The 18,332-nt window shown below is 65.8% G+C and overlaps 1 protein-coding gene across 2 annotated transcripts in view; it reads left to right on the plus strand.

Annotated features, from left to right (window-relative positions):
* Positions 1–18,332, plus strand: part of CTBP2 (C-terminal binding protein 2) — a 101,062-nt gene that overhangs the window by 78,692 nt on the left and 4,038 nt on the right. For both annotated transcript variants that reach the window (XM_029061050.2, XM_029061051.2), the window contains exons 3-9: positions 10,995–11,149; positions 11,668–11,812; positions 11,934–12,140; positions 15,141–15,355; positions 16,073–16,203; positions 17,468–17,595; positions 18,141–18,258. In XM_029061050.2, coding sequence (XP_028916883.1) covers positions 10,995–11,149; positions 11,668–11,812; positions 11,934–12,140; positions 15,141–15,355; positions 16,073–16,203; positions 17,468–17,595; positions 18,141–18,258 — 1,099 coding nt within the window. The remainder of the gene's footprint in view (positions 1–10,994; positions 11,150–11,667; positions 11,813–11,933; positions 12,141–15,140; positions 15,356–16,072; positions 16,204–17,467; positions 17,596–18,140; positions 18,259–18,332) is intronic.

An 18,332-nucleotide genomic window follows, 5' to 3' on the forward strand; every position in this document is an offset into this window, starting at 1 on the left:
CAGTTACCTCCTCTATAAAATGGGGAGTGAGACTGTGAGCCCCGTATTGCCTGTTGTCCATCCTGATTTGCTTGTATCTACGCTAGTGCTTAGTACAATTCCTGGCACATAGTAAGCGCTTAACAGATACTGCAATTATTTTTTGTTATTGTTGTTATTATTTTGAACACATTCCCTGTCCCACAGAGGGCTCAGGATATAAGTAGGAAGGAGAACAGATACTGAATCCCCATTTTGCAGGTGAGGAAAGTGTGAGGCCCAGAGAAGTGAAGTGACTTGCCCCAGCTCACACAGCAGATGAGTGGCAGAGCTGGAATTAGAACTTAGGTCCTCTGAGTCCCAGACCTGGACTCTTTGCACTAAGCCCAGCTGCTTCTCTAGTGTTCTCAAAGTTCTTCAGGATGTGGGATTTTGCTTTGGAAGTGGAAGAGAGGCTGAGTAGCTGTACGTATGTACAGTAGGAAGTGGACATATGTTTTTTTTCAATTTCTGTTCTTTCTGGTGGGAACATGAGGAAGCCCAACTCAGCATAGAGTCTCCCTGGGGAGCTGCAAAGCCGGGCTGAGCCTCCCCTGACCCAAGTCTCTCCAGGTAGAGTGAGGTGGGCATGGGAGACCTCTCCTCTCCAGACAGAGTGAGGTGGGCATGGGAGACGTATCCTCCCCAAGCAGAGTGAGGCGGGTACAGAAGACATCCCTTCTCCAGACGGAGTGAGGCGGGCACGAGAGACATCTCCTCTCCGGGAGGAGTAAGGAGGGCATTGGAGGCCGGCCAGACAGCATTTATGTACTTATCTAAACTGTAAGCACGTTGTAGGCAGAAAATGCATCTGCCAATTCTGTTAAAGTGTATTCTTCCCACTGCTTGGTACAGTGTCCTGCACATAGTAAACACTCAGCCAATAGCATCGTTGACCACGATGGTGATGGTAGAGCGAGGCAGGAGCTCAGGCCCGTGGCCAGAGAGCTGTCCCCTCTAGGATTTCCATTCCGAGGCAGTGGGCGACCCCATCGGGCCAGGCGTACCCGTTTCTGTAGGACAGTCACGGAACTAGCTGCCCCTTGGGCCACAAAAACATGGTGGACGGTGGCAGAGTAGAAGCCAAGTTCTTAATCATCTGTGCCTCTTTCTCCCCATCTTTCTCGACATCCTCTTTCCCCACCCTCCCGCCCCCATTTCTCTCTTCCAGTGTTATCTTTGTTCTCATCCATCCTTTCCTTTCCGGCCCACCCACTTCCAAGACCCCATGCCACTCTGGCTTAAAGGGCCCAGAATTCCCGCCCCACCCCCCCCCCCCAGGACAGGAAGGGGACAGAGTTCCACTTGGGGATTCCACGAACCCCCAGGAACTTGGGAGACCTGGAAGGGCTGGGCTTCTGCCCCAGTGTCCCCTAGCCGAGCGCCCTGTTGGTGATCACCTGGGTCAGCTCACCTCAGCTCGGGTGGCAGAGTGGACAGCCCTGTCCCTCTCCCATCACGACCCTCCCACTGGAAGCGTATCGGAGCACATTCGATGTGTAGTACAGTGCTCTGCACACAGTGAGGGCTCAATAAATACCACAGGGTGCTCGCGGCTGACACAGCTTCAGTGCTTGTGGACCCGCTGGCCGCTGACACGTTTGGACCTGGCTTTGCTCTGCCCCTCGGTGCCACCTGAGACCTGCAGTTCGGGGTGGTTACTGGGCTTTGGGCAGCCTTCAGCCAGGTGGTGGCCCCTTCTGTCTTTCTTTCAATCAGTCGATCGATTAATGGTATTAATTGGACACTTACTGCATCCCGAGCACTGTACAGAACGGTTGGGAGTACAATCCGAAAGAGTTATAATAATAGTAATAGTTTTGGTGTTTGTTAAGTGCGCACTACGTACCAGGCACCGTACTAAGCGTTGGGGTGGATACAAACAGATGGGGTTGGACACAGTCCCTGTCCCACATGAGGATCCCAGTCTCCATCCCCATTTTACAGATGAAGTAACTGAGGCCCAGAGAAGCGAAGTGACTTGCCCAAGGTCACCCAGCAGGCAAGTGGCGGAGCCGGGTTTAGAACCCAGGTCCTTCTGATTCCCAGGCCCGGGCTCTCTCCACTAGGCCGTGCTGCTTCTCATGGTAGTCGCTTGCCCTGCCCACAAGGGACTCGTTGTGTTTTGCAAGAATTGCTGAGTTTTGATCCACTGGAACGCTGTCGTGGGTGTCCAGCCGATCCTCGGACCCCTGGTCTGGGCACGGGTGGAGCGGGGGCTGGCTGTCCCTCGGGTTCTAGAAGCGCTCCTGGTTGCCCGACTGCCCCCAAAACACCTCCTCGGGGCCACGGGTGACATCGTTTGGGGGCCAGGGAAGGGGCCGACGGGCGGGCGAATGGATGGATGGGAGGGCAGGCTGGCAGCCAGCAGGAAGCCTTCTGCCTTTTTGGTTGGGGGTGCTGAGCTTTAGGGGACTTAACTCCTCCATTCAGTCCCTCCCCCACCCCCGCCCCCGCCAGGGGCTTAGCGGCCTCAACAATTCCAGCTCACGCCTCAGCCCGGCCGCGGCCCTGTCCCTCTCCGGGGATGATGAGAGGATTTGGGCATCATGGGACCCGGGCACAAAATCCCCTCGCATCCCCCGTTACCCGGCCCTCCGGGCCCCGCAGCGCGAGGGGCGGGGAGTGGCGGCGGCGCGGACCCTGCCCGCCCCAAGCCGTCTGGAAGGGGAGGGCCTCTCTGCCCGGCCCTGCATCACCCGGTCGGGGTGGGGAGGGGGGCAGGGGGCCGTGAATCTAGCGGGGGCTGAGCCTTCTGGATGGGGAGAGGGCCCCGGGTTGGCCGTGGTCCCGTTGGGCCCCATCCAGGCCCCATCTGGGCCCCACGGCGAGGTGGGTGGAGGGGGCGGATTAGCCTCCCTCCCCAGGGGATTACAGGGGGAGGAGGATTGACCCCATTCCCAGTCTGCCCAGTCAGGCTTCTGGGAAGAGCCCCGCAGCGGGGGCAGGGAACCCATCACTTCCCCCGGGGCGGGGGGCATCGTCCCCGGTGGGCATCCGCCCTGGCCACTCCCCACCCCCTCGGGCAACACGGGGCGGGGCAGCAACCGCAGGCTCTCGGTTTAGAGCCGCTAATCCTCGGGCGGATCTGGCCGGGCCTCGCTCAGGCGGGCGGGCGGACGGACCATCTGGGCGGAGGGGAGCGACCGGCCCCCGTGGCCGGGGTTGGATTCGCGGCGGCCGTGGCCCGGCCCAACCGCTCCGTCCCCTAGCCGGTCCCAACACAGGGGTGGCAGAGGCCATCTGACCCGCTCGGGTTTCCGACTTCAATAATTCACACGAGGACCAGACATCGAAAACCGGCACCGCAGGTTGGGCGGGGGGCGGCGGGGTGGAGGCTGCCGTTCTTGGCCGGACGTTCTTGGGCGGGGGGTCGCCCCTCGCCCCCACCCCTGCCCCTCCTCCTCGTCCCGGTCCCCGCCGCGGGACGCCCTCCCCATGATGCCGGCACCCGCAAGACAGGCGGGAGTGGGCCGCTCCCAGAGCTGGGACGCCGCCGGCTGGTACGGGGGCCGGCTGGGAGGCGGAGGGCGCGTTGGGGCCTCCCGGAGGCCTCCGGGGAGAAGGAGCTCTCTGACCTACGCCGACGGAGGGGAAGGGGTTTGGTGGGAACCGGCCGGGCCTAGGGGAGACGATCTGCTGCCGGACCCGTTCCCGGATTCCGCCTGCGGTCCGGGACTCGAGAGGAAGAGCTCCGTGCCCGACTTCCTGAGCTACGCCGGGACGGAGGGACTCCCCGTGCACGGCCCCCTGCCCCGACGGCTTTCTACGGCGACCCCGTGGCGCCCGCGGATATCGCTGCTGCTACCGCGGGAGACCGGCCGGCCCGGGCATCCCCGGCGTGGCCGTGGCTGGCGCAGGGCCGCCCTGGGACCGTGTCCGGGGACGGCCCCCGGCCCCCGTCGGGCCCGAGAGGCGGGCCCCGCTCTGGGAGGGAGGCGGCGAAGGCCGGGCGCCGAGGCGCACGAGGGTGCGGGCGGGCTACGGAGCTCCCGCCCCGGCTGCGGCGTCGCTCCTCTCCGCCCTCGCTATGGAGTCGGACCCCCGCAGGGCCCCGCCGGGCCTGGTACGGAGACCCCGGGGAGTCCGGCGCGGCACGGCAGGTGGGGCCGACGTGCCTGGTGGTGGGAAGCCGGCCGGGAACCGCGGCTACGGCCGGGCCGGGAAGAGCCCGGGCCGCCGGCGCCGTACGGAGGGGCGGGGGGACCCCGAGACCCCGTCGCTGCGGGGGCCGGCCGGCGCGGGAGGCGAGTTCCTGGCCGAGCTGCGGGCCCTTGGCGTCTCCGAGGGCCACGCTGAAGCGGCTCCTGGCGCCAGGGGCTTCGACTCGCCGAGCGCGCTGGCCGTCATGGGAGGACGCGACGTCGGTACCGTGGCCCCCAACCTGGGCCAGGGCCCGGGTGCTGGCCCGGCATTCGCCGGACAATTGGCGTGCGGAAGTTGCGGCTGGCAGCGGCCGGCGTGGGGGGGCCCCGGGCCCGGCCCGGCACCTCGCCGCCGCCGCCTCCCCGACCCCCCGGCCAGACGGGCCGGGGGCCGCGGGGGTCCCGCCCTGGGCCGGGTTCCCCGTGGCGGCGGCCGGCCAGCCGCCCTCCGGCCTCTATACGATAGTATTGCATAGTGTCCGGGCCAGCCAGCCCTCCTGGAGACGGCGCCTCACCCGCCCTCCCGCGGGGCCGCGTGTCCCCCCGGCCCCGGTTTTTGGGGCCCCCGCCCCCGCCGGGCCAGCCCTAGGCGACCGCCCACGGCGCCCCGCGACCGCCAAGCCCTCAAGGTGGCCTACTTCACCGCATACACGGGTGCCCATGGGAGCTGCTGAAGAGAGCCGGGCCGGCCCGGGAACCCCGGCCCCCGGCTTCGCGCTGGCGGGCCCGCAGGCCCTGTGCAGGGACCGGGAGCGGCCCGCCCCGGAGCCGGACCCGCCCCCGCCTGGAGTCTGCTTCGCCCACCATCCGACCCCGGCGCAGCACCCCAGAGTGGCCCGCCGCACCGGGGCGCCCATCGTCGTCTCCACCTGGTGTCGCCCGAGCCAAGTAGACGGTGGCCGCGTCCTCGGTGGGGGGGAGGGGGCAGAGGGCCTGGGGGGTGCCCTTGGAGGGTGGAGCTGGATGGGAGCACGTCCCCGGAGGGGGCGGGTGGGGGATGGGCTTCCTCTTCGGCTTAGAGCCGATCCGGGGGCTTCCGTGAACGGCGAGTCGATGTCCGCAACCCAGTCCCTGCATCGTAGCCTCCCCCGGTCACCTTGGGGCCGGGGGGTGGGGACAGAAGACCCCTCCCCTTTCTCCTTCCCCCACCCTCACACTCCAGAACTGGCTTCCTCATTCACCTCCGGAGCCAAAGTGGCTTCTTTCCCAGATCGCGGCGGCGTCTTGCAGCGCGGGGCTTCAGCCTGCGGCCTGTTGGCCCTCCGGCCCGCCGCTCCCTCCGTCGTCTGCTCGGCTGGCAGAGTGACCGATCGATCGATCCATCGGGCCCTAGGACCTGCGGTTCCTTCAGAGAGCACCGGATGGTGCCCACGGGGTTTGCTACCGGGGAACGCCTTCCGGCCGTCCGAGCTCGGCCAAGGGTGGGCTTTTAGAGAAGCAGCGTGGCTCAGTGGAAAGAGCACGGGCTTTGGAGTCAGGGCTCATGAGTTCGAATCCCAGCTCTGCCACTTGGCTGTGTGACTGTGGGAAAGTCACTTCACTTCTCTGTGCCTCAGTTCCCTCGTCTGTAAAATGGGGATTAAGACTGTGAGCCCCACGTGGGACGACCTCATTCCCCTATGTCTACCCCAGCGCTTAGAACAGTGCTCGGCACATAGTAAGCGCTTAACAAATACCAACATTATTATTATTATTATTATTTTAAGTCCCGACTTGGCGGCGGTCGTTTTGTCGACGGAAATGGTTTCTCAGACCCTTTGGACGATTGAGCCGCTTTGGGGTTTAGAGCAGAAATGAATCAAGGATGGAAACGGATGTTTTCAGGAAGTGGGTCCGTCCAGAGAGTTAGTGCCAGGGCCGCCCCAGAGAGGAGAGTGCCTGGGGGGCCGGGGAGGGCGAGCGTGCCCGCGCACCACATATGCGTGTGCGCCGCCGGGTGCGCCTGGGGAGCCAGGTAAAGGTGCGAGGCTGTGGCCTTTCGGTCGCCCCCTCGACTCGGACGGTGCCTTTGAGTCTCCCTGAGCGCCGGGATGGCTCTCTCGGTCTCGGGCCAGGTGGGCCAGAGACGGCTCTCGTGCCATCCGGTGGGGCTCGTGGGGACCGGGCGACCTCCGAGATGACCTTCGGAGAGGCTGCAGACGCTCGGCCCCGTGGAGGCCCCCCGGGCGGTGCCGTTGCCCCCGGAAGCCCCCCGCGGGGACAGGCGTCTGGCGGTTGGTTCTCCAGGCGGAGAGTCCGGACGGAAAGCCGGAGAGTCCGGACGGAAAGCCAGAAAGGGGCCACCCGGCGTCCGTCTGTCCGTCCATCCCCCCGTTCTAGGCTTCCCCGAGGCCCTCTGTGTGCCGTGCCCCATCCGAAGAAAGCGCGGCCCCGGAGCCCAGGGCTCCAACCGGGGCGGGGAGCTCTCCCCCCGACCGCTCGGGGGCCACCAGTTCCGAGAGTTTGCGCCCTCGCGGGGAGGCGACGCCGGCCGCAACGCCAGCCGGCCGCACCGTGCAGTGATTTGGAGTACCTGCCCTCTATGCCTTCTAGGCAGGCAGTCCTCTAGTCACTTGAACTTTTCCAGATTTACAGTGTGGGCACCGGGAACCTGGACTCCCTGGGTGGCCGGGCGGCGGCGGGGGGGGGGTGATTTGAAGCCCCCCACGCTTTGAAACCATGAAGAAGGTGGCCCCTTTTCCCGAGGTCCCCAGGTCCCTCGCTCCCCTTGCCGGGCCAAATCTCTCTTTCCGACGGGCTCATTTGCACAAGACTGACGTTCGTTGCTCCGGTAATTTCATCTACTAATGGCCGGCTTGCAGAGCGGATACGAAAACGTATTCCTTAATTATGTGTCGCTAAGCAACGGGGGGAGGCGGTCATAATCGCGGAAAGATTATCTGCTCATTGAGAAGTCGCCGAAAGGTTTAGCCGAAGGAAGGCCTGTAAAACGGCCCGCCCGTCTTTATTTATTGCACGTTTCCTGTAGCTTCGGGTTTCTGGCAGAAGGGCTTTAGTGCGCCCCCAGAACGGGGGCTGGTGCTCGTGTCCACGGCAGGAGGGGTCCCGGACCGTCCTCCTCAGACTGAGAAACTGTTGCTTCTGGAAGAGATGCGGAAGACTGTTCCGGAGCTCAGAACAGTGCTCGACGCATAGTAAGCGCTTAACGAATAGGTTTAAAAATTAAAAAAAGCGTTTCCTCGTGCGGTCACGCAGCCTGCCGCCGGCCAACAGGGCCGGGTCCACAGACGCGTCATCTCTCTGGCGGCCGACCTCTCCACTGGCCGGGCTCCATGCCGACCGGGCTCCACGCTGACCGGGCTCCCCGCTGGCCGGGTTCCCCGCCGGCGGGAGGCCAGCTCATCTGCCATCTGGCCTCAGTCTGGAAGTCCCTGCCGGGGGCCTCCCGAGAGAGAGGAAGTGTTGGCCGGGGGAGAGTGGGGCCCAGATGTGTGTGTGTGGATGTGTGTACACGTCGAATGCCTTCTCCCCTGCCCCCACCCTTCTTCCCCGCCCCTCCGCCCTCCTCTTCCTCCCTCTCGTCCCCCCTCCTTCCTCTCTCCTCTTCCCCCTCCTTCTTCCCTTCTCTCAATCTCAATATTCCCCCTCCTCTGTTCTTCTTCCTCTCCTTTCTCTCCCCCCTTCTCTCCCCTGTTCCCGTCCTCCTCTTTCCTCCTCCTCCTCCTCTCATTTCTCTTTCTTCCCTCCTTTCCTCTGTTCAGTCCTCCCCTCACTCTGGCTCCCGGGCCTCCGCCCCGTTCCCCCACCCCCAGCCTGGATGCCAGCAGTGCAGAGCCCCAACATTGCCATCTCGTTTGTCCGGACAGGTCCGGAGTAGTTACCTAGGTGAATAGAGACAGGTGCTTCAATAATCTTCTCTCTCTCCATTCTGGCTCGCACTCTTCATTCCTCTCAAAGCAACCAGTCTCCTCGCTGTGCCTCGATCAGGCTCTGTGACTGCCGACCCCTTGTTCACATCCAGCCTGCCACTTGGAACTCCCTCTCCTTCCCACCCAGCAGACCGCCACTCTCGCCATCTTCAAAGCCCTCCTGAAATCTCATCTCCTCCAGAAACCTTTCCCTGTCTAATCTTCGTCTCTCCCCTCTCTACCTCCCCCAACCCCTGCAGTTTCAGCTCTTCCACATCACCTAACCCCTTGGTCACTCATTCCCCCACCTCCACAGCACATCATCATCATAATTGCGGTATCCGTTAAGCTCTTACTATGTGCCAGGTTACATTGCACTAAGCACTGGGATGGATCCGAGCATTTCCGTCGGCGTCCTTCTCAACGGCTCCCCTGGCCCGTGATTTCCTTAAGTGCCTACCTCCCCTGCTAGATCGTAAACTCCTTTAAAGGCAGGGACCGGATCTACTGGTTCTGTTTTACTCGAAGGACTCGATACGATGCTCAGCACAGACCGGGGGCTCAGAAAATACCACCGATGGATCGATTGGGCTGTTCCAGGAGTTTGGATGGGGAGGGGAAGAAGGAGAGGGGAGAGGGGGTGGCAGCGTGGCGGGGTGCTTTTTAGGTCTGGGGGAGATGAGTTTGAAAGCGGAAGGGAAGAAGCCGTCAGTGAGTGAGATGTTGAAGATGTCAGAGAGGGAGGGGAGGAGAGTGGAAATAGGGATTTTTAGGAGGGGAGAGGGGAGAGATGGAGGGTCAGAGACACCGGGGAGGCGGGGCGGTGAGTATGGAAGGCAGGTGGAAGACTGTCTCTTGGGAGACCATTGGAGGCAAGAGAGAATCGAAGAGGCTGTAGTAGAGTGGTGGTGGGCCTTGGAGGGGCGGGGGACTCGGGCGGGTTCCCGTCGGATGATTACGATTTTCCCACCGAGGTCGGAGAGGTCGGCGGCGGGCGGGGGGGCGGGGGACTCGAGGGGTTAAAGAACTGGAAAAGTCGGTGCGGGTTGGCGGCACGGGAGGCGGTGAGGGCGGAACAGAAGAGGAGTTGAGTGAAAAACAGAGCTGAGTTAAGCCGGGGCAGAGAGAGATTGGAGTGGGACGAGTCGTCCCGAGGCCTGGATTCCCGCCAGCCGCTTGCAGCCGCCCAGGCGCGGGGGAGGCGGAGGAGGAAGCAGGCTGGGGCCGGGATCCGGAGCACGGGGTAGCTATTGCTCCCCGCGTAGACCGGAAGCCCCCTTGAGGGCAGAGATCCGTGTGTTCTCCCAAGCACTCGGTGCAGCGCTTGGCACAAGAGTGGAGCTCCGTGTCATGTCGCTCGACTGGTGGTGGCGAGGCAGAGATGAGCCCTGGTAGGAGTAGTGGGGATAGTTTTAATAAAGTGCTTACTCTGCACAGAGCGCCATACTAGGCACTGGGAAAGAATACACAAGTGGGAATTAGATATGCTTCTCTCCCACCCCCCGTTCCTCAAGGGGCTCAGAATCGAAAAATTTCCAAGGGGAGAGAGGACTGGCGCCCGATACATAGGAGGATGAAGCAAAACCCTGTAAATAATAACAATAATGATGTTGGTATTTGTTAAGCGCTTACTATGTGCCGAGCACTGTTCTCAGCGCTGGGGTACATACAGGGTAATCAGGCTGTCCCACGTGAGGCTCACAGTCTTAATCCCCATTTTCCAGATGAGGGAACTGAGGCACCGAGAAGTGAAGTGACTTGCCCAAAGTCACACAGCTGACAGGTGGCGGAGCCGGCATTAGAACCCATGACTCCCGACTCCTAAGCCCGGGCGCTCTTTCCACTGAGCCACGCTGCTTCTCAAAAATTCTCATAAATACCATGAGGTCAAAATCAAAGCTCGACAGTCGCTTCGGAAGGCGAGGCAGCGTGGCCTAGCGGAAAGAGCCCGGACCTGGGAGTCAGGAGGACCTGGGTTCTAATCCCCATTCCTCCACTTGTCTGCCGTGTGACCTTGGGCAAGTCATTTGGCTTCTCCGTGCCTCAGATCCCTCATCTGTAAAATGGGGATTAAGACCGTGAGCCGCACGAGTTGCCCACCGATTAGCTCGTATCTTCTCCAACTCTTAGTACAATGCCTGGCACCGAGTAAACACTTAACCAATACCATTGAAAGAGAACAGAGGAGCAGGATTTCCGGCTCCTGGCAGCTCAGAGTCCGCGGTGGGAGGCCGGCTGGGACGGAGGATCCTCAGTGATGCAGAGGACAGTCGGGGCGGGGTCCCGGGGAGGCAGCCGAGGGTCCTGGGATGGGAGCCAGGGGACCTGGTGCAGGAGGGCCCGGGGAGCCACGATAATAATGATGTAATTTGTTGGGCGCTTACTATGTGCCCAGCACTGTTCTAAGCGTGGGGTAGATACGAGGTGATCGGGTTGTCCCGTGTGGGGCTCAGAGTCTTAATCCCCACTTTAAAGATGAGGTAAGTGAGGCATCGAGAAGTGACTAGCCCAGAGTCACTCGGCTGACAAGCGGCGGAGCCGGGATTAGAACCCACAACCTCCGACTCCCATGCCCAGGCTCCTTCCACTAAGCCACGCTGTTCCTCAGTGAGGGAGGGCGGGTACCTGGAGGACTCCCGCGGCCGTCTGCTGGAGGGAGAGGTCCGGGGTGCTGTCAGTGGGGGCGGAAGTCCCCGCGGGCGGCCCGCGCTCCGGAGCGCGGGGCCTGCTGGAGGCAGAGCGCCGAGAGCTGCAGTGGAGCGGTGGCTGGCACCACTGCGTGTGAGTTCGTGTGGGCTTGTGTGCGTGCGCTTGCGAGCACGGTCCGTACTTTAGCATCCAAGCATGATTGGAGTTAGGAAATGTAACACTGCGGAAGGCCAGAGGGGTCAGAGCGGTCACCAGCCCGCGGAGGCTGCGCCCACGGAGGCCGCAGGAGCGTCGGCGGGCGGGCAGTAACGAGCCCCGGCGTTCTCGGTCCCAGGCATCCGGCCGCAGATCATGAACGGCCCCACTCACCCCCGGCCGCTGGTGGCCCTGCTGGACGGGCGGGACTGCACGGTGGAGATGCCCATCTTGAAAGACTTGGCGACGGTGGCGTTCTGCGACGCGCAATCCACTCAGGAGATCCACGAGAAGGTAGGCGCGCCCGCCGACCTGGTCCGGACTAGGCGCCGGGCGGGGTCCCGAGCGGATCGCCCTGGCCGCGGGCCTCCGGGGGGCCTGTGGTGGGAAGGGGGTGCCCAGAGCCACGTTTCTGGCCCGGCTAGTCCGGTCCGGGCTTGCCCGCGCCCGACCCCCAGTCCCTCAGACCGACCCCTGTGCTGCCCCGCCGTGAGTGCTGGCCGCTAACGGCCCGGGATGGCCGAGTCGCTCCAGGAGGCCGGGACGTCCCGGGGGGAGAGGGGTCCTCTCGGGGGCCGCAGGGAGAAAAGCGGGACTGCGGGGATGGGGAGGGGTCGGGGCCGGAGGAGTGGCTCTGGGCATCGTCGGCACGGAGACAGCCGCGGGCCCTTGGACGGGGTGGGTGAAGCGCTTACGGGGCCCGGAGAGGGACCCGCTTACCGCGGCGGGCCACCGAGCCGGCGGGCCACCGAGCCGGCGGGGCCGGGCGGAGGGGCCGAGGGATCGCAGGGCACGGCCGCCTCCCCCGGCAGGTGCTCAACGAGGCGGTCGGAGCCATGATGTACCACACCATCACCCTCGCCCGCGAGGACCTGGAGAAGTTCAAGGCCCTCAGGGTCATCGTGCGCATCGGCAGCGGCTACGACAACGTCGACGTCAAGGCCGCCGGAGAGTTCGGTAGGCGGCGGTGGGCAGGGGCTCCTCCTCCCCTCGTTCCCCGCCCGCTCCCGGGCCCCGGCCCCTCCCCCCCGAGACCCCTCCTCCGAGGCCTCAGCGGGGGTTTCCTCGTGACTCCCAGGAATCGCCGTGTGTAACATCCCCTCGGCGGCGGTGGAGGAGACGGCCGACTCCACCGTGTGCCACATCCTCAACCTCTACCGGCGCAACACGTGGCTGTGCCAGGCCCTGCGCGAGGGAGGCCGCGTCCAGAGCGTCGAGCAGATCCGCGAGGTGGCTTCCGGAGCGGCCCGGATCCGCGGAGAGACCCTGGGACTCATTGGGTTCGGTACGGACGTCGCCCCCCTCCCCCGCCGCCCGCTGGGGGCCTCTCGCGGGCCGTGCCCACCTGGGGGAGGACGGTGCCGTCAGCGGGGACGCGGGGGAGAGCGCCGGCCTGTAGCCCGGATCGGGTTGGGGTGGGGAGGCGATGCCCCGGGAGGTGCCCGCTGAATCCCCCGCCGTGCTGGTGGTCGCCCAGAGGGCTCCAGGTGTGGCAGAGTCCCGGGAGAGCTGCTGCCCGCAGGCAGGAGCTGCCCCGAGGAGTCGGACCTCAGTGGGAGGCCCGCCCGGGGCACCCAGCCCCTGCAAAGGGCGGCCAAGCCCTGGTAGAGGTCACCCGCCCGCTCACGGGCCCTGCTTCCTCTTCTCCCGCCCGGGGTGTCCGGGCCCCCGGCGCCCAGCGCGCCAGGCCTCCGCTGATCCCAGGTCCGACCACGAGCCGCTCGGTCACCCGGCGTCACCCGCTCGGGCACACGATCCCGGCGGCAGCCGCTGCCGGACCGAACCGACCCCAGCGGCACCGGGGCCCGGTTTCCCGGGCGGTGCTCACCCTTACTCCCAGCGCAGTGCCCTCCCTTGCCCTTTTTCCCCGCGTGAGAGGGTGCGGGGTGGGAAGCCAGCCGCTGTTGCCCAGGCCGGCCCTCCCACCCACCCCCGCCCATTGCGGAGGCCAGGGCGGCGGGGTCAGAGGCATCAGCCTCAATTCCCCGTTTCAGGCATCCTCGGGCCTAGAGCGTGGCCGGGCCGGCCGGGCGCCACCGGTCATTCCCCGGGGGCAGAGTGGAGGAGCCTTGGACCGGTGAGGGGGCCGACCGGCTCCCCGGGGCCGAGCTCGGCAGAGGGAGAGCGCCAGGCGCTCGACCGGAGGGTTTCCCGCTGGCCGTCGGCGCCGGCGTCCCAGCGGCTCCGACGTGTTGACCGCGGCACTCAAGCCGGCCAGAGGCCTACGGCTTTCAAACGCCGACGGCAAACTAAACTCTTTGGCGGCGGCCCCCGAGCCTCCCTTCCCTTTTTCCTCGGCTTCCAGGAAGTCTGTTGGATCCAGCCTTCTCGTTCTAGAATCGCAGGGTGGAGAGGCCCAGCGAGAGGCTAGCTCTCTGGTCCCCTCAGCCTTCCGGCCCCCCGACCCCCCTACCCTCCCCAGCCTCCAGGCGCAAGGCCTCCTTAGGCTCCCAGCCTCCTCACCTCCGGGAGCACCCAGGGGCCGGGGAAAACTCCAGGGGTCTGGTAGACAAGGGGGGAGACGGGGGGACGAGTGTGAGGGACCCGGTTGTGGAAGGCCAACCACCCTGAGGGTCTCATCTGTCTCGGCCATCCCCGCCCCCGAGCCCATCTCCCTGGCGTTCAGGGCGGTCAGTCAGTGAGCGAGCGGGTGGGTGAGTGGCTGCCGCTCCCGGCGGCCGTGACGGTCGTCCTCATCCAAAGCCCGTGGAAGCCCCACTCGGGGTCGGGACATGGGGGCAAAATTGAGAGGGGATCCGATCCTTCGAGTCCAACCACCACCCCTCCCATTGGGTCCCACGTGTCCTGCCCCGCACGGAAAGGCCCCGCGGTGGTTATGGGAAGTCGGGGCCGGGTGGTTGGGGGGGGGGGGGGGGGCGGGGGACGCCCCGCCTGCTCTGTTATTAGAGTAGCGGCGGGGAGGGGGTCGGGGAGCACAGAGCCAGAATCAACCGCCCAAATACTTAGGAAAGGGAAGTAATGAGGTCAGGGACATTTTCCAGTCGGGAAGTCCAGGCCTGAGACCTGGCAGAAGCAGCAGCGGAGAGGGCAGCGGAGAACCGCGGGCACACAAAGACCCCCTTCTTCTGGCCGGCCCCGGGGCCCAGAGGATGAGGCGGCCCAGCGGTGCCCAGGGCGGTGGGGAGAGTGGCCCACGGCGGCGGGGCCCAGGGACCGGGAGCCCAAAGAGCTTTCTCCCTGTACGGAGAGGCCACCCCCGCCCGGGGCGCATCCGGACGGGGAGGAGGAGCCCCCCTCGGGGCCGGCGGGTCTGCCCCCGTGTCACCCGCCTGCCTGCCTACCTGCCAGGCTACGTCACTCTCAACCTCGCGTCCTCAGCCCGAGCCAGGGGAGGCCTACGGGAGGGGGTGCCGTCAGAGACGCCCCAAAACGCAAGGTCGGGCTTCAGGCGCTCCCCAGAGAGGCCTGGCTGGGCGGGTCCGCCGCCGGGCGGCTATCCGTCCGCCGGGTGCCCGGACCGGCAAGCCGAAGCAGCGTGGCCTAGAGGAGAGACCAGGGTCCCGGGAGTCTGGAGAGCTGGGGGTTCTCTGCCGCTCTGTGCCCTCGAGCCAGTCACCGAACTGGTAGTCCGGGCTTCCTTTTCCTCCTCTGTGAAACGCAGATCTTATCCCCGTCGTCCTCCCCCTTAGACTGGGAGCCCCGCGGAGAATAGGGACTGGGTCCGACCCGATGCTCTTGTGGCTACCCCAGTGCTTAGTGCAGCGCTTGGCTCAGAGTAAGAGCTTTAAAAAAAAAAAAATCACAGTACCCGTAAAGCACTTAGAATGTGCCGGGCACTGTCCAACGCCCACCCACAGGTTCATCAGGTGAGATAGAGTCCCCATCCCACCCGGGGCTCACAGCCTTAATCCCCGATAGATAGATGAGGTAACCTAAGGCCCAGGGAAGCCAAGGGACTCGCCCAGAGTCAAACACCAGGCGTATGGGGGAACCGGGATTAGAACCCGGGTCCTCCCGACTCTCGGGCCCACGCTCTATCCGCTAAGCCACGCTGCTTCTTGCCGCCCTCCGGAGTTGACCGTCGCTATCGCCATTGCCGTCGTCATCCCGGGAGGCCGCCTCCTCTGCACAAGGGGCCGCGGTGGGCCGGGGGACCCCCGGAATGAGTCCCGGCACCGGGCGCCCCGCAGGGAGGGCGGGGAGCGGAAGAGCCGGGGAAGGTCCCGTTCCGGCCGCGGGCCCCGGCGGGTCGGTGCGTGCGCGGTGCCGGGGGCCGCCCGGCCGGCTCAGACCGGGCCGGGGCTCCCGGCTCGTGTGCCCTCAGGTCGCACGGGCCAGGCGGTGGCGGTCCGGGCCAAGGCCTTCGGGTTCAGCGTGCTGTTGTACGACCCGTACCTGGCGGACGGGGCGGAGCGCTCCCTGGGCGTGCAGCGGGTCTACAGCCTGCAGGACCTGCTCTACCAGAGCGACTGCGTCTCGCTCCACTGCAGCCTCAACGAGCACAACCACCACCTCATCAACGACTTCACCATCAAACAGGTGGGCGGGCCCCGACCCCCCGGGGGCCCCCGGGGGCACGGAGCCGGGCGCGGAGGGCAGGGCCTGCCAGAGGGACCCTCGCTTCCACGGGGCGCGGAGAGGCACAGTCGACAGACTCCCCGACATCCCCACCGGGGAATCCCGTCGGCCGCCTCCGACGCCGTGAAGTGATTCATCACTCGTTCGGAGCGCCCGCCGTGTGCGGAGCGGGCTGCCGGGTGAGCGCTGTGCGTGGACCACCGCGCCCGTCAGCCACCGGGTACGGAGCCGCCCTGGGCGGTTGGGCGATTCAGGCCGTGCGCGCTGCACCGTGGAGACCGAGCGCGACGGCGACCCTAACGGTCACCCCCGCGCCTTCGGGTGGGTAGCGAGGCTGTCGGTGAGGGTGAGCTCGGGCCCCTGGGCCGCAGGACTGGCTGGGCACCGGAAGTATGAGACCCGGAACCCCCGCTCTCGGGGAGCCCTTGACCCGGAGGGGCTGGCGATCTCACCGTGGCGTCCCGCCCCACCCTCTCCTGGACACGGGACGCTCGCCTTCGCCCGGGGTTGGCACCACCGCTGCCTGGGCCCGCGGCGGGAAAGGCCGTCGTCCGAGGGGGGCGCCAGCCGCGGGACGGGTCGCCACCCGTCAGCGGGACATCTGCCGGGCCGGGCCCCACGAGGCCGCGGCGAGGCTAGGCCGACGGGTCACCCCCTTCCCTGCGCGTCTTCCTCCAGATGCGGCAGGGAGCCTTCCTGGTGAACACGGCCCGGGGCGGGCTGGTGGACGAGAAGGCCCTGGCCCAGGCCCTCAGGGAAGGGCGGGTACGAGGCGCCGCGCTCGACGTGCACGAGTCGGAGCCGTTCAGGTAAGCGGGGGATGGCGCGGGGGCCCGGCCCCATCCGGTGGCGGCTGCGGCGGGCAGTCAGGCTGGTGGGGCGGCGGTAATGGCGGCCTCCCCCCCCCCCCCCCCCCCCCGACGCCTTTCCCGCCCCGCAGTTGAGTGACCGCTGGGACCCTCCCCGCTAGGCCCCGGGATGAGCTCACGAGCCGGTCGCCTTCCGGCGGCCGGGACGTGGCTCGCCGGATGGCGTTTGGAAGGCGGAAGGAGGAGCCAAGTATTTACCGAGCGCCCTCTGAGCGCCGTGCACTATTCTGAGCGCTGGGGAGCATACGGGACGAGCAGTGACACATTCCCTGCGCACAAGGAGCTTGGAGAGAGGAGGCAGAGGAGAATATTTAGAAGCAGAGTAGTCAGAGGAACGGTCCATTAAAGGACACACACGCGAAGGCGTTCAGGATGGGGATAGGTGAGGGCGCAAGTGCCGGAGACTGCTGGTGGGTCTGTACCCGTTGGGGGGCCGGCCGGCCGTTGGGGAGGGCTTGGAGGAGGAGGCGGGACTGGAGGAGGGATTTAGGGGTGGGCAGAGCCGGGGTCCGTCTGCCGTGGGGAGAGGAGGAAGAGGTTCCGGGCCAGGGGAACAAAGGGCGAGAGCGAGGGATGGCTACGAGCCGCGGGGCCTGGCGGCAAGAGCCCGGGCTTGGGAGTCAGTCGCGGGGCGTGGATTCCGATCCCGGCTCCGCCACCCGTGTGTCGTGTGACCCCGGGCAAGACGCTTAACCTCTCCGTGCCTCGGTTACCTCGTTTGTAAAACGGGGGTTAAGACCGTGAACCCCAAGTGGGACAGCGTCTTTTTCCATCCGCATTACCTTGTATCTACTCCAGCACCTAGAACAGTGCGTGGCACATAGTAAGCACTTAACGGATAGCATAATCGTTGTTATTATTAATTACTGTTACAAGGTCGGCTCGGGCCGAGCGTAGACGGAGGGTCGGAGAAGGACAGGAGACGAGAGCAGAGAGAGATGGCAGGGTCGGGTGGATTAGAGCCTGGAAGCCGACCGTGAGGAGTTCGTTTTTTCTCTTTACCACGGAGAGACGCGGGGAGGCAGCGGAGGGTTTTGAGAGGAGAGGCGCGGGCCGACTGACACTCGAGGACGATGACTGTGCCGGAGATCGGACGGCCTTCCTCCGGGCTGGGGGCGGTGAGGGAGTGGGAGGCGGGGGAAGGGGCTCACCGGAGAAGGGCCGGCTCCCGGGTCCCCCGTGAATCCTCCCTTCCCGCCTCCAGCTTTGCTCAGGGCCCATTGAAAGACGCTCCCAACCTGATCTGCACGCCCCACACGGCCTGGTACAGCGAGCAGGCGTCCCTGGAGATGAGAGAGGCGGCCGCTACCGAGATCCGCCGGGCAATCACAGGTACCCGGCCGGGGGGCGGGTAGTGGGGAGCCCGCCCCAGGGGAACGGGGAGGTGGGGGCGGCCCGGGCGGGAGACCCTGCCACGGGCGCGGGCCGACAGAAGAGGACACAGCCAGCCCGGAACCGCCGACCCGGTCGGCCGGATTCCCGTCCTCGGGGCCTCGGCCGACCCGGAGCCCGCAGGGGCGGCGGATGGGACGGGTCGCTTTTTGATTCCTTCCTTCCCAGGCGCCTAATCCAGCGCCCCTTCGCCCTCCACCACCAGCCCCTCCACCGGCACACGGGGGCGGTGGCGGCCCGGAGCGGGCCCCTTTAGCGGGAGGACGCTGAGTCTCGGGCGGGCTTGTTGGTCGCCGCGGTCACCGGCCCGCCCGCGTTAGAGCGCGGGCGAAGGCGGCCCGTCCCCGGGTCGGGCTCCGCGGTCTGCGTCGCGACGCCGCCCCCTCCTCCAAACCGGTGGTGTCATTCCGGGCGGAGGCGGCGAGGCCCCGGGACTGGGCCGGGGAGCTCGGGGGCCCCCACGGAAGCCTCCCTGACGGTTCCAGGTCGCATTCCCGAGAGCCTCCGCAACTGCGTCAACAAAGAATTCTTCGTCACCTCAGCGCCGTGGTCCGTCCTAGATCAGCCGGCCATTCATCCCGAGCTCAACGGCGCCACGTACAGGTGAGGCTGGGGTCGGCCGGGGCCGGGGGTCGGGGGTCGGGGGTCGGGCAGGCCCGCTCAGGGTCGGGGGCCGG

This window comes from Ornithorhynchus anatinus, chromosome 3 (genome assembly GCF_004115215.2).
Source record: "Ornithorhynchus anatinus isolate Pmale09 chromosome 3, mOrnAna1.pri.v4, whole genome shotgun sequence".
Taxonomy (NCBI): Eukaryota; Metazoa; Chordata; class Mammalia; order Monotremata; family Ornithorhynchidae; genus Ornithorhynchus; species Ornithorhynchus anatinus.